The sequence below is a fragment of the Pempheris klunzingeri genome, chromosome 7 (assembly GCF_042242105.1).
Source record: "Pempheris klunzingeri isolate RE-2024b chromosome 7, fPemKlu1.hap1, whole genome shotgun sequence".
Classification (NCBI taxonomy): domain Eukaryota; kingdom Metazoa; phylum Chordata; class Actinopteri; order Acropomatiformes; family Pempheridae; genus Pempheris; species Pempheris klunzingeri.
Genome location: NC_092018.1, coordinates 23,940,124 through 23,956,116, shown reverse-complemented (window position 1 = coordinate 23,956,116; position 15,993 = coordinate 23,940,124). Strand labels below are relative to the sequence as shown.

Genomic DNA, 15,993 nt, shown 5'->3' with positions numbered 1-15,993 from the left:
TTGGGAAAAATTGACTACACACTCTTTGACCAAGGGGCAGCATTAAAAATGCAATGCTCAAATGTTGCAGCCCAGAGCATGCAGGGTGTGGCGTTAAAGTTGTTCAGAATCGTGTTACAGTCAGGATGTTTTCCTGACATATGGTGCAAAAAGCTCATTTCCTCTAGTCATAAGAGTGGAAACACATCAGACCCTACTGACGTGGCATCTGTCAGAAGATGTCTGGGTAAATTATTCTGCAGAATACAAGATTAACTTGATGAACTTGATGTGGTGTAGGGGGCACAATTTAAAACTGAATTAAATCAATGTATTTGGAAAATATGTGTGCTGTTAAATTCAGAGAACTGAATTCTGCACTCATTTCGCATTGGAAAGGTGAGACTACTAAACTAACCAAAGGCCAGAGTTGCTCAGAATGTTATCTGGCCCTAAACAGAGATAGAAAGCAGAGACATGATTCTAACCAAGTAGGCTCAGTGACCACAAACAATTCTGAATATCAAAAAAGGAAAACCCAGAAAAAGCGTGGCAACTGAGAGAAGATAGAATCTGTGGTCACTGTTCATCGGGTGAGGTTGAGGCAGTGATGCACTTCCTCCTAATGTAAAACATTCAGCAAATGTTTCTTACAAACATTTACAAATTCATCTCTGAAGACTCAGCTCTGCCCTTAATACTGCTGACTGACTCCTGACTGACTGGTGTTCCAACAGCAATCTCATCCTTAACACCAAAAAGACTGAAGAGATTGTTATGGACTTCAGGAAGAGCAGAAGAACTGATCCTAGTCCAGTTCACATTGGCGGTCAAGCTGTGGAGAGAGTCCCCAGTTTCAAGTTCCTGGGGACACACATCACCGCAGACCTCTCCTGGGCTACACACACCTCCACTGTCATCAGCGGGGCACAACAACGGCTCTATTTCCTGAGGAAGCTCAGGCGAGCGAGAAACCAAAACCTAGAATAATAAATATTATAGGTTGAAGCCGGTTGAATTGAACTGAGATTACACTGTATTATGTTCTAGTCTCTCTCTCTCTCTCTGAGAATATGCATGTGTATATACTAACCAGCAGGGGTCACTGTTCATCCAGATAAGATTTACTAAAACTGAGGATTAACTGCAATTAAAAAGAAATATGATAATGTACCAGGCTCAAACTCTCTCTCTCTCTCTCTGCAGGATCATTTCAAATATTTAGCATCTAAATACTGGTACCATGTTGAGCCAAAGTTGTGCATGGTGCAAAAATAACACAAACCAGGAGTAAAATATGAGCAGTTCAAGACATGAATCTGTTTTCTATCTTACACACGTTACACTGATGTACAGAACAAGTGCAGACATGAATAGATCAAGAAACCATATTTACACAGTTTACACACATTTTAATGATACAGACAACTTTGAGGGCCTTTCACTTTTGACAGATGAAATTTTATGCAACAACACAATCGTTTATTATTTCCAATTTGAAGCTATCTGAAGGTATTGTATTGGTTTCTCTTCTGTCTTCTTGCACTGACCCCAGTGCTCAGTTCAGGAACTAGTGACGGCAATCTGTGTTCCTCTTGAGTGGTGCTTTTGGATGTGAACCACTATGTACAAGCAAATAGTACAAATGTGACAGCATAATGATGTTGGTTACAATATAAGTCTTTAAGTGGTTGGGTGGTACCTGACAATGCGTGGGCCTGATAGGAACATGACCTTTGAAAAGTTATTTAAGAAAGCAGTGAAGCAGCTGAGCAATCAACAGTACCATTTCAACTGAAGACTAACACTAACGAAGACCCTCCCATAAATATCTCTTAACACAGAAACATCACACACTGAGCAGTTCATCAAAGATGCTGGAATCCCACAGCTTGCACTCCTCTTCTCCTGGACTTTTTTCTCTTTGTCCACTTCATGTCCCCAAATCCTGATATCTCCTTTTCCTTTTCCATCAGGCGCTACTGCCAACAATGGCAAAGATTATAAGTCCGACAATGATGAGCGTCGCTACCACCCCGATGGCAATAAACACCATTTTCATCTTCTTGTTTCCCGCTTTTTTCTTTTGCTTCACCTGGTTGGCAGTCTTTTCAAAAGCTTTACTCTGGGGAAAAAGCACAAATGCAATATGTTACATTAAGTCGTTGTATAACTTAACTGCTTTTAAATTTTAAACAGGAGCTAGAACAGATTTATTCTCTTCCTACTAAGAAAAGCATATCCAATCCAGAAAACACACATGACATATTTATCTGTAACGAATTTCTGAGGCATTTTTGTACTTTGCAAGTTATTCATTTGGATGTAAGAGATGACATCATTCCCACATTGACTAATTGGCTCATGTTACATCACAGAAAAGTAAAAAAAAAAAAAAGCCAACAAGTTTAAGTTTAAGGAGTACTAGGATACACTGTGACAACACGAATTAGTAACTGCTAGCTCTCAGAGGACCTTAGGAATTTCAGTGTTGTGTTACAGCTGGTCTCTACTGCTGGCCAAAAATGTTAATACAGACTTAAAGCTGCATTTTTATTGACATATTATATCGTCATTTGTATATAGTTGTCATGATGAATACATGTATGTATTCATAACACATCAATGTACCTCCTGCAGCAGACTCAGTATTAGCATTAATTTGAAGTCATATTTCTTGGTACAGTGTGTCGTTTGATCCACTGCTAAAATGAAAAACACAGAGCGGTGCAGCTTTACATTTTATCATGATGGGGTGTTATCACTGAGAACTCCTACGAGAGCCGAGCTTCAGCTCGCGAGCTGCTTTCGTTTCCCTGACACAATCCATGTTGTCACAAAATGTACCTTAAATTTCTGTTGTCTGCCCGTTTACTTTTTTACTCCTCTGACAATTGTGATGTTAACACGGGCCAGCAGGGCAGTGTGGGAATGATGTGACCCACTTGTTGACCCCCGGACGGACATTTGACTCGTGGCATGTCCTGGACTCACTCTGTCGTACCCAGGGAGACCAGCTCGCTTCATTCATCTTTGAAAACAATAGGAAATACCTCTCTAAAAATAGCACTATAAAACACAATCAGGATGTAAATTGTACATTTGTTTTCCTCTCCGGCTCCACCTAAGGTGTATTTATAGACATCAATATGACATTTCCTGGTTTTAATCCCTAGATGCCTGAGAAAAGGGGGTCTGCATCCCATTTGCTCCAGTCATGCATTTTATCCATACAGCCCAGCGACTTCCACTGAAAACAATTAAATAGTGTAGTGGGGTGTTTTTAAACAGCTTTTCCAACTACCCTCGCTTACTTTTTGCAAAAGCTCATCAGCCCGATCCTCCAGGTCATCTAGTTTCCCAGATCTCTCGTCAGCCTTGTTCAGGTTATCCAGCATGATGACCTTAACCTCCTCCACGCCCTCGTGGGCCTGCTCCAAGCGGCTCTTCCCATTCTGCTGTCCAATCAACACACACACAACAGGGTTACAGGGTTACAGAGTGCCACATAAGGTGAATGAATCCAGTCATTTGAATCTATTTGATTCTTGGGGAAAATCTCTAGGTAGACAGGATTTGATGCATGTTATGTTTTTAGGTAAACAGAGGAGGTTCATCAAGCACGGGCAGGTAGCATGACAAGTCATTGCCACCGTGGTTATTGGGCGACTTTGGTGTCTTACATGTTTAATTTGGATCTGAACTAACATGTTAGTTTGATGATCAAAGCAGCGGCAGCACAGCAAACTCCTGTGCACTGCACGGTAAAATCACTGTTTTTGTCAATGGATTCTGGTGGCTTTGAAGAGAGCGAAGGCAGAGAGAGACTGTCAGAACATGCCGTCTGAGGAGAAAATATTCTAAATACAGAATACTTAAGAAGATATTCATTTGATTAGGTGGACCTATTTTTTGGTGGCTATAATGTTGCTTCCACAGCAGTACATTGCTTAGTTTCTGTGTCTGTAATCCTGTCTGCTTCTCCAAACAGGGGGAATACCAACTGTCATCTACTGTAGGTAAAGCACTGACAGCGATCTGGTGAATACCTGGACTAACACTGGATGATCCACGCTAGCATCCTAGCTTACATAAGTGTAGGGTCTACATAAGGGCTGCGATTCCAATTTTTGACGACATCTAGCTCTTCTTGCTGATTACTGATTGTAATTAATGTAATTAAATTGAATGTAGCAGTCTTGCATTACATCCTGGGGTCGAAGTTTTAGCCCTCAGGTTATCAAATCTAATTCCCTTTCTTGTGTTTTTGTTAACTTAATTTCTTACGAATAGACAGGCTGCCAACTGAAAAAATGAACTTAATCTGATAAAGATCAGACTGGCTTGCTGTTTTATAAACACGGCAACAGGTCTGCAGTGAATATTAGCAGGACAGGTCTTGTTGTGGCATGTTTTTCAAGCAAGAGCACATTCATTTGTAAGTTTGAACTGACTAAGATCATTATTTTTAACGCAATTAATGGAGCAAATTTGCTATTAAAACTAACTTAAACACTTAAGATAAAAGAGGAACAAGTCATGACACATGCAGGATATTTGGAGAGACAGTTTGACCTTAAAGCAATTAGTATCCTGACAGGTTTCTCCTTCACCTTTGTCCTCTGAGACATTTAAAGGAAGCCAAGCATCTCAGGAGCTGACAGGAACAGGAAACCGACAGACAGAAAAAACAAGTTCGCTCTCAGCATCTTGATTCACTTCATAATGCACTGTCATTTCCTGTAAATGCACTGTATGCGCGTACTGTATACAGGTTCACAGCTCAGCGGTCTTTGTATCAGTGACTGGTGGACACACATTAATGGATGCACTGAAAGCCCAGTTATGTCATTTTTGGCCCACAGAGCAGTCGCTGAACAATAGTCTGTGTTTAAAATTCAGCCAGCGACATCTTAACACAGGAACTGCTGCCCATTCCAGTTCCCCTCCTTGCTTCCTTCCTTCCCTCCCTCCTGCCTGCATTAATGTACCTGGCATTATCCAGGGAAACCACACCTACATCATGTTATAGCACATTCATCATACCACAGCGTGGCACCCCGTCCTATTCCAACTAGGACAGCAACTGCTGGGCTGTTATCCAACAGTACTGATCTTGCCTTTTCAACGTTACTAATAGAGTTTTTTTTTTTTAAATGTGAGAGGAACATGCATGAGGATTACTGGGAAATAAATCATGCTGGGGTCAAAAATTCATTTTTGATTTAGTCGACTGGCTCCATCTTGAAATGATTAGAGACCGACCTAGAAGAGATCATGTTTTATACTGACATTAATTCTAGTTATAGTTAACTATCAGTTAATGAATCATGATATTATATTATCATAGTGAATCAATTGCCTATGATACATTCTTCACCTTATATCACACCTCGTGCCACTCTGAACTCTAAATCCTAACCTGAGCTGACACAGTAAACACATTCATCACGCTTACATTAGTTTATTCATATTTCAAGGTGTTTTAGCCCGACAGTAAACTAACTAACAAACTTTAAATCTCAGTTGTGTTCTTTTCTGGATAAATCTCCAGAGTGAGAACAGTTGACAGCAGCTGTCCCTTTCACCCACTGTTGCCTTTTGGGACTTTGCCCACACTTTCTAAAAGGTCAGAGTGTATTTTTAAAAAAGCAAGTCAAGATAAGTTTCCACCCTCGTCTCTCTCTCTCTCTCTGTCTCTCTCTGTCTCGTCTTATCGAAGCTCTTAAGGCTCAGAAACAAAGATTGTAGCCCGGGGGAGAGTCGCACTGACTTACCATGTCTGCTTGTACCGAAGCTGTCACCAAATGCAACGCATTTACAGCGCGAGTCGACTCAACGCTTCAGAAACAGGAAACAGGGCCGACCGGTTCAGCAGCCTTAAACCTGCCTCGGTGTTACACCTCGTGCACTGAATCTTGCGGTTTTCTTTTCTTTCTTTTTTTTTTTTTTTATCCAGAAAGCCGTCAGAGTGTGCGAGCTCTCCTCTTCTCACTTTCACTTCCACTTCCACCGTCCCAGTCCCTCTGCTGGCCCGTCGGACTGGTCCTGTGTGATTAAGAGGCGTTCACTTGCCCTCCCGGAAAGTTCACAATTATACAATAAAGGTGATCACGTGACCGCAACGCAGCCTCGGTAAAGTTCTGACTGCATCTGGCGACTTGTGGATGTAGGTGGAAAGAGGCTCTGTTGGTTAGGGGGGGGGGGGGGGGGGGGGGGAGGGATGCTTCACATTTCCCTCATTCTACCACATAGACTTATTCACAGAGGTGGAAAATAACATCAGTATACATTAACGTTCACATTTACATATATTCACTGAAGGGCACACTTGGAGGTGCTTCTACTTGAGTGAAACTTTCCACCTCAACTAGGAACAACACTGAAATGTGTCTTATACATCAGTGCATTAATATGAATAATCCAATAATATCTAACATTTTATTTTGCTTGATGGTTGTTTTTACTTCTGACACTGTAGTCTAATTAACTGACATTACTTACATACAAAAATAAAAACAGTGAATTTAGGTCTTTCACTCTAACAGAGTTTGACTTTTGCGTGACTTTTACTTAAGTACTGAATCTGACCGAGTTTCTCCCATAACTACTCATTCCACAATGTTTGTTTTTCCTCTGAGTTGGTATACAAGATTACCAAGGGCACTTCAATGCAGCAGTCAACAGTGCAATTCCCTTATCTCCCTCATCCAACAGGAAAACTATCACAGACCACAGGACAGAAGCACCAGAAACGCACTCATATGCCTTTCCCATGTTAGCTGCCTGTTCAGTGAGAGTCTGGCGGCATCCGACTCTTCCGCCCGATACATTTTTGTCATGCACGTTCAACTAGTACTTATCTAGTAGGCCTTTGCAGACTGACTGCAGAACATTGTGTGCTGTTTGGGCAGTGGTGGGTGTTGCCTACTTAGGGACTGTGCAAGACTTTAAGGAGGAGATTGCTAGTCCACCCTTGTGAGAAATATGTTTAATATTTACATAATACCTCCACAGGGACTTGCAGTGCATCTGTGACACAAAAAAGTCTGTTTATATGAGCTTTTTACCCTTTGTGGTGCTTTATTTCCTACTACAGAACTGTGGTATTCATCATTTTTGACCTATAGTTTTGATATATGTATAGTATCCTTTGACTGTAGGTCTTTGCTCATTAAAAACAAAACAATGGTGTCTTTGTCTTGCCACAGACTGACTCCTTTGTGGCTTATGGTCATGGTGCAGTTCCACGTAAGTCTCAACATGGTCACATGGACACCAAAGCATCTCTGTTGGTTTTCTGTGCCTGTGTCACACTTATGATAAGGAGCTGACGGGCAACACAACTCTGTTGTAGCTCAACTGCATCACTCACATTGGCAATTAAAATTCTTTCCATTCTCGATCAATTCAGTGACAGTTATATAACAAACAAAACTACACTGTTGTCCATAAAGTTGGAATAAAATGTTTTTTTTACCTCTTCTCATGAAATGATTGTGACAATGTGATTTATTCTTGATAAATAAAGTGTATATCTTCTCAACTTTATTGATCAAACTCTTCCAAACAGATCACAGTGAAACTTAAACCACAATTTACCTTTGCAAACTGTGGATTCAGGCTTTAACAACATTGGGGGTATTGAACAATTATTCCAACTTTATGGGCAACAGTGTATATCGGACTGACCCGGTCACTGTCTCCAGTCATGGAAAAGGTCAAACACATGAGAAATCCAGATATACTCAAACCATGAGAAGTTGCTACAAAATTCATTCATAATAATCAGTTGGCACACTGCTGTACTACATTTCTTGTAATCTGTATCAAAGAAAAGAGGAACAGAAACAGGAAGAAAGGAAAGAGGCAAATCTTTTTTTGTGTGAATTTTTGTGTGATTTGTGTGAAGTTGTGTAAAACGTCAAAATCCCCTGAGGCTCATTTCATTGGCTGAGTGAAAACTGGTACTTTACCTCGGTTTGGATGCTGAGCGAGAGGACAGAACCCTGCAGGGATATGAAACTAAATACAGAACTAAACGTGTTACATGTAAGAGCTGTGAGAAAAGTATGTGACTGTAATTGATGCGTAATGGATTTTCCCATCAGATATTTGGTTGGAATTGCTCAGTCATCTGAATTAAGACGAAAGCCTAGAAAATGTACATGTATATATTTTTTTGTCTGAACTAAAGGTCGATGTAATATTCCTGCAGGAAACACATCTGTGCATGCCAGACATCTCCAGATTACAAAGAGGATGTGTGTTACTCTAAATTGAATTCCGAGTGCTGTGGTACAGCTATCTCAGTGAGGAAAAACATGCAGTCCACTTCTTCAAAGGTTTTGGCTTATAAAAATAGGCGCTATATCATCGCTCACGGGAAGCTGTACAACTTGCTAGTAATCTTAGTTAACATCTACGCCCCTAATTGGGACATTTCTTTGAGGAGTTGTTTGGCTGCATCTCAGAGTTGGACTCACATCACCTGGTGCTGTCTTGCAGCCCTCTCTTGACCGCTGTAAAATTCCCTTTCTAAATCTGCTCATACTACACTACTCACAAAAAGTTCTTCGACTTTCAGGTGAAACTTATGGAAAATGGAAAAAGTGAATGCAACAGTGATATTATATCATGAAAGTAGGGCATTTAAGTAGAAGCATGCACTGGTAATTTCTTCATTTTAAACTATTTATTGAAGAAAAATCTAACAACAGTGGTAGGTATACCACAACAAAACATTTTCAGTGCCTCAATAAATTGGGATGTGGCCAGAGGACGTCCACTCCTCTCCTTTCTGGGACTCTTCCAGTCACTCGAAGCCGAATATCCCTAACTTTTTGTGAGTAGTGTATATAGGCCTTCTGCCAGTCTAGTGGCGTGGTAGACCCATGGAGATTTAAAAACTTACCAGTGAAGGAGTTTCCCTTTTTCTCTTCAATACGTCAGACATAGTCGAGAATTAATTTCTTTCCTTTAGATAAAAAAAACGCTCCCCTCTTTAAAATCTTACAGTTATGAAAGCATTGTTATTTCAGACCATTCACCAGTTAGTATGGAGCTTTGGCTTATGGATAATGCAATTGGCAGCTTAATCCAGTGCAGATTTCAGCAAAGCACAGATTGACATTTAATCATTTACCACACACCAATATATTCACTCTATGGGACACATTAAAAGTATATATCTCTGGGGTCAGATAATAGAATATACATCCTGTTTTAACAAGAACAGGTCAAAACAGAACTAATTAAGCGCATCCATGTATTTATCCAGATAAATACATCAGCAAATTAATTTGGAATAAAACTATAACCCGCTGATGGGTAAAAAAAAAAAGGTTGAGCTGGATCCTATTATTGCAACAGTTGGTGTTGTTGTCCCTGGCAATGTTGTGGCACCCAGATATCAATCAGATCTGGTGGCATTTTCAACATTGTTGGACTGCCAGCATGTTTCTCTTAGCTACTTCCTCCCTATCCCCTACTGCTCCATTTCATTCACATTGGGTTTGTGAGATAATGTCAGTTCTTACGTTAGAGAAAATCAGGTGCGCAGTTCAGGGCTCTTCAAAAAGATTTCAAAAAACCTGGCATCCTTTTTTAGACTATTACATTAAGGAATTTGATCCTAATCCTCTAACAGCCTTTCACATCCTTAAACCTGACTTTAACTGCCTCTATTTACCATAACATACAGTAGTTATGTAGCCAAGTGTTATTAACTAATCCAAGCTAAACCTGTAATTAAAGAATCCAAATCAGTGGTTGTCATAATTGTGTGGCCACTTTTGCTTTCACTACTTCTTCTACCAATATAACCAGTAATACTGCTTGTGCATTTCTTTTAGTGTAGTTTAATGGGTATAGTATAATATAGTATAGTAGTGTGTATAGTAGTATTGTATTGCAGTCTAGTCTATAATGTACTTACCATAGAAGGCATACTAGCATACCTTCTATAGTGTAGTCTATTGTAGAGAATACTATAGTGATTTGAATAATATACTCTGGTGTCTGGTATAGTATTGCATTGTAGTATAATATAATACAGTACACTGTAGTACTATAGTGTTATGTAGTATAGTTTAGTTATTACTATACTATAATTCTATACCATGATAGTATGGCATTTGAAGTATTTGAAGTAATAATAAATATAGTAGTGTACAGTAACAGTGTAGGGTAGTGTAGCGTGGTATAGAATAGTGCAGTGGGATACAATACTATCTAGAAGCATACAATACAATATAATACAATAGTATTGTGATGGATACCACGTATTATCATATAGTATGGTCTGTAGGATGGTTTGCTCAGTCTAATGTAGTATAGTAATAGTAAGTTAAGTGATATGCCATATGAAGAAGATTAAATGATAATATCAGCAGCTTCAATCCAAAACTGTTGGCACTGACCTTGTTAACCTGTCAGTCGCTAATATACCTCACATTCATTTCACTGTCACATCATCACAGTGAATGTAAAATCCCCATAATAATATGGGATAGAGCATTTACCATTTTACCATAAGTGAGGCAGCATGTGAGACTTCGTCAGGTCAGAGCTGCCGGGGTCACAGACCCGACCAACAAAAGGCTTCTTCTGGGAAAAGCTGCACAATACAAAGTCCTCATTCAGCATGCTCATCACCCACCCTTCTCATCATTGTCTAATACTCGTCCATGGATGGCAGACTCACATCCCATGACTACAACAGTCTGAGTCCAAGCTGATTCCGGTAACAAATAAGCTTTCAGTTTTGTTTGTGTGCGTCTAAGAGGCTGTTGTTCCAAAAACTGATCAGGCCTTTTGTCATCAGGATAAAACCATAATATTTGAGTCACCACTTGTTGATAAAACAGCACAGTCATTCTCCAGAGGCTCTCAGTTGTTGAGTCACCATGAAAGCTGAGCATGTTATAGCGAGCATGAATTAAAAGTCTAACCTCATAGAGATGTGCTTTTTTGTCATATAAGCTGGAGTTAGTCTGAAAGTCTGAAGCAGGAGGCATTGGTAGCTGTCCTCTGCCAGGAATCAGACTGGGTACTGGGGTGGCAGGTGACAAGGCCTTGACCTCCAGATTTTTCAGAAACAGATATCAATGAAGGCAATAGAGCGATACCTCTCTCTGTGTCCACACACTGTATTCTAGAGTCCATACACTTCCCCATAACCCTCACAGGTGTTCTATGGTCTACTCAAGGTAGTCAGGATAGTTTTTCATTTAATCATTAACTCTTGCATTTCCAATCTGATATGTTTGTGCATTTTTTTCAATGTAAACATCAGAAAACTGAACGTTAACAAAGTGACTTATGTAAGGACAGAGAAGGAAATGTGTGGATTCATTTGTAAAAAGCAGAACAGATCAATTTATATGCAGATTAAAGCATTCCTACATATACAACAGTTGTAAGAGACCAACAAAGATCAGGGAAAGAAAGAAGATGATCACACTGAACAGGTTGTAAGCCGATAAAAACACACACACACACACACACACACACATACACTACTCACAAAAAGTTAGGGATATTCGGCTTTCAGGTGAAATTTCAGGATGAACCTAAAATGCATTCTAAACTTTCCAGGTGAACTTAATGTGACTTTCTCTAAACCTTTGAATGCACATGTCCAACTGTTCAGTGTTTCAGTACTTTCTGCACCAGTTGCTGTTCTCTAACAAGAAGCTTAACAGCAACATTCACAACAGGTTTGATCCATGAATCCACCAATACATTTCCTGCTTCAGTTAGAATTGGTATTTAAACAGTCCTCCTCATCCTGCTGTTCACATTCTGACATCATGAGACCAAATAAATTGTTTAAAATGAAGAAATGACCATTGCATGCTTCTACTTAAATGCCCTACTTTCATGATATAATATCATTGTAGCATTAACTTTTTACATTTTCCATATATTTCACCTGAAAGTCGAATATCCCTAACTTTTTGTGAGTAGTGTATGTCAAATATGACAAATATATCTGATTGACAAGAGCTGTGACACTGTTTGCAGAAGCTTTTCAAGTAAAGGCGCGGACTGGCTGGCCACCTCAAGCAGTTTTGTTTGATATCTCCTCCATCCATCCATCCATCCATCCATCCATCATCTGGCAACAGTTCAAGCATTCCAGGCATCCGTCTCCCGAGCAATGTTTCCAGCTTCTCCTGGGGGACCCTGAGGCGTTCCTAGGCCAGATGAGATATGTAATCCCTCAAGCGAGTTCTGGGTCTGCCCTGGGGTCTCCTCCTGGTGGGATGTACCCGGTAAACCTCCAAAGGGAGGCACCCAGGAGGCGTTCTGACCAGATGCCCAAACCTCCTCAAACGGCTTCTTTTCATGTGAGGGACCAGCAGCTCTTCTCCGAGCCCCTTCTGAATGCTCAGCTCCTCACCCTATCTCTAAGGCTGAGCCCAGACACCTATGGAGGAAACTCATTTTGACCGCTTGGTACACGTCTTCAATGTCATGTGGAGGTCGGCGACAGTACCTGTGGATTGGCAAACTAGGCTGTTGGTCCCCATTTTCAAAAAAGTGGACCAGAGGATGTGCTCCAATTATCGGGGCATCACACTGCTCAGCCTACTCCGCCCGCTGGTCGAACCTTAGACTCCAGAGGAACAATACCAATTCCGTTCTGGTTGTGGAACAGTGGACCAGCTCTTTACCCTTGCAGAGTTGTTGGAGGGGTCATGGGAATTTGCCTATCCAGTCTACACGTGCTTCGTGGACTTGGAGAAGGCCTATGTCCCTTGGCAAATCCTGTGGGGGGTACTGTGGGAGTATGGAGCACTAGGTTCGTTGCTACGAGCAATCTGGTCCCTGTATAACCAAAGTGACAGCTGTGTCCGCATTCTTGGCACAAAGTCAAGGACGTTCTCAGTGGGTATTGGACTGCACTAAGGCTGTTCCTTGTCACCTATCCTGTTTGTGATATTCATGGCCGGGATCCCAAGGCACAGATGAGGTGCTTTTTGCAGATGATGTGGTTCTGTTGGCCCAGTGTGAGCGGTCAGTATTAGAGTCAGCACCTCTAAGTCTGAGGCCATGGTTCTCTGCCAGAAAACGATGGATTGCCCGAGTGAGGGAGTTTCTCTGGGTCTTGTTCACGAGTGAGGGTTAAACGTGGGGCGAGGTGGACAGATGGATTGGTGGAGCATCAGTTGTGCGGGCGCTGTATTGGTCTGTTGTGGTGAAGAGGGAGCTGAGCCAGAGGGCGAAACTCGCGATTTACCAGTCGATACGTTCCAACCCTCAATAAAACTAAAACTCAAAACTAAAAGTGAGGATGTAATGATCATTACACACACAAAATATTGGAAGGACCTTAATGTTTCTTCTATCCTTAACAGATGTGTGCACAGAGAAGGCATTTTGGCCACTGGCCTCACCAGCTGGGTCTGATTTGTAGCATATCCCCTTTTTTTCTTAAATGCATTCTTCACAGTACTCAAAATGACCCACTTTTGTTTCCATGTTTACAAGATTAAATGCCCTCTTCACTGAGGTCATTACAGTGTGTTTTGCGATTGCTTAGCTGTGTTCTTATTTCTAAAGCACGTGAATAAACTGAACAGAAACCAAAAGTGTGAGAGAATGTGGCACAATGTCCTTCATAATTTCACTCACAGCTGAGCTTAACCACCAGAGAAGCTGCAAGGAAATCCCCTTGCACCTCTCTTCTGACATCTCACTTCAGTCGTACTCTTTGTCTCCATCTTGTGGCAGCTAAACAAACAACGAAGGTGTAACAGTAAGTACTGTTCGATTTATTGTATATCAGAGCGTTAAGCAACTTATCAGAAGAATTCTACTAATGAAACAGTTAAAGAAAATGGAAAAATTCCATGACACAGTAAGAGACCTGCTGGAGTCAACATGAACGGAAGATGACACTGCACTCACACAGCAGGGATTAGCTCAGCATGAGTGTGTGAAAAGTCAATGAGATTAGGACCAAAAGACAAAATAAACAAAAAAAAGGATTATATGTTCACACAGAATTTCTTTTTAGAAAAAAGAAAGCAGATGGATAACACATTAAATAAACAGCCATAGTCAGAGCAGATGCTTTCATTGACACATTGTCTAAATTCTGTTGCCATATGGGTGAGAATATGATAATATAATATACTCATGGTTCATAAAGTGAATTATTTTGAACCCTACATTTGTGTTACAGCAGAGGTGAGGGAATGTGGGTGGGAAGATATTTGCAATCTTTGCTCCAGACTTTTATTCTGAAGCATGACTGTGTTTTGGAATAACATTTTGTCGCTGTGAGCTGTACATCAACTGTATGAAAGAAGACTTACATACAGCCTATGGAGCTGTGATGGTGAGCGCCTGCTGACTGACAGATTCAGCGAGGGGAACTGGAGGGGCTGTGAATGATTTCTCTCAGCTGGTTGGCTGGAAGACCCTGATCCTCAAGGACTTGAGGTGAATGAACTAAAGTGTAACAGCTGACCCTAGTGGTGTGTTAATCATATGTTAAGTTTGGGAGTTGTTGTGCCTTCCACAGCTGTACTGGTGCCATTAATGGAGTCTTTAGTGACCTCTGTTGCTTCACAGCAGCAGGAACATCAGCTGTGTGTTGTCAAGAGTGCCCTTTTCCACAGGCTTTTTTTCCTCCAGTTGATGTTCAGAGCATTTGGAATCCTAACAAAATCTAATAAAGTAATATTAAATATTATTAATATATAACATAATTATTATGATCATTACTTTATAAAGTAATAAGATCATTTGAACTGAAATACAACATGGTAAATATGAAATATAAAAAAGGCTATAAGACTATAAATATTAGAATAATAACATCAGTTAAGTTAAGATATCATAGATAAGTGGTCAGTGGTGCAGATAACCCACAATGCATTGTGTTTCTTGTCATTTCTGCTATGATGTCAGCATGTTGCTAATTTATAGTTGGCCTATTTAAAACAAATGTATGTGACTGGGCTAAAAAGAGAGAATGTCAAGGCAAAAAATCACCAGATGTTGTTTCGCAGGTGGCTACAGACAATTGCTCTTTCCTTATCCTCCCTGACTGATTCGTCTCTAGTTTTCTGTTTTGATTGTGTCCTTGCCAGTGCTGGTAGCATGTGGTGGTACCTGCTGTCCATTCAGGTTGCACAGGTAGTCCAACTCCTCCAGGATGGCCCTACAAAATGACCTCCAGTGGGCTACTGGTGTGCATGTTTCTGACCAAACTGTCAGAAACAGACTCCATGAGGGTAGCATGAGGGCCCGATGTCCTCTAGTGGGACCTGTGCTCAGAGCCGCAGCTCGATTTGCATTCACCAGAGAACATCAGAACTGGCAGGTCCGCCATTGACGCCCCGTTCTCTTCACAGATAAGAGCAGGTTCACGCTGAGGACAAGTGACAGATGCGAAAGAGTCTGGAGACGCCATGGTGGCTTTTATGCTGCCTGCAAAACGAATAAAAGAATATTTCTGGATGTGACAGGATATTTAAAGACCGTTGTGTACATGGTGAACGGGAATGGAGCTAGAACAGTCCCCTGTGTAGCCCCTGTGCTCCTCACCACTGTCCCAGAGACACATTTCCCCAACATGATGAACTGTGGTCATCCTGTCAGGCAATCTGTGATCATCACGAAGTGAAGAAGCGATCCATCCCCAATCTTTTTGAACTCGTCTGTCAGCGTGGCAGGCAGGATGTTGTTAAAAGCACTCGAAAAGTCAAAAAACATAATCCTCGCATAACCACCTGGCTCATCTAAGTCAGTTAGGGTGCACAAAACCGTACAGAAACCCTCCATTAATTGGGTTCAACCTGTGATTAAATGCAAAACTCGAACTGATAACATTTTCTAATTGGGCACAGTTAGCGGATTCTGGTCCTGATGACCTGTGCTTTACTATAAAACCATGTATATTTGTACCACAGCAACCAGCCTTTGAGCGGACTACACTGGGTGCCTGCTCAGCCTGTCTGTGCTCCTCACTGACTGAATGTAGCAAAACATGCTCGA

General features: G+C 41.0%; 1 protein-coding gene across 2 annotated transcripts; it reads right to left on the bottom strand.

Annotated features, from left to right (window-relative positions):
- Positions 1-1,370: 1,370 nt before the first annotated feature.
- vamp5 (vesicle-associated membrane protein 5) lies at positions 1,371-6,037 on the bottom strand. 2 transcript variants are annotated; one of them, XM_070834017.1, is made up of 3 exons: positions 5,757-6,037; positions 3,294-3,437; positions 1,371-2,104 (listed from the first exon to the last, which is right to left on the bottom strand). In XM_070834017.1, exons 1-3 carry the CDS (start codon positions 5,757-5,759, stop codon positions 1,952-1,954), a joined length of 300 nt encoding a protein of 99 aa, XP_070690118.1. In that variant the 5' UTR covers positions 5,760-6,037; the 3' UTR covers positions 1,371-1,951. The 2 variants fall into 2 exon arrangements, with proteins under 2 accessions (XP_070690118.1, XP_070690119.1); XM_070834018.1 differs by having other exon boundaries at positions 3,294-3,434; positions 5,757-6,036.
- Positions 6,038-15,993: the final 9,956 nt, after the last annotated feature.

Coding starts and splice junctions, on each gene's coding strand:
- vamp5 (XM_070834017.1), bottom strand. Junction 2,105..3,293: donor CTGATGAGCTTTTGCAAAAA/GTAAGCGAGGGT, acceptor CTTTTTCCCCAG/AGTAAAGCTTTTGAAAAGAC.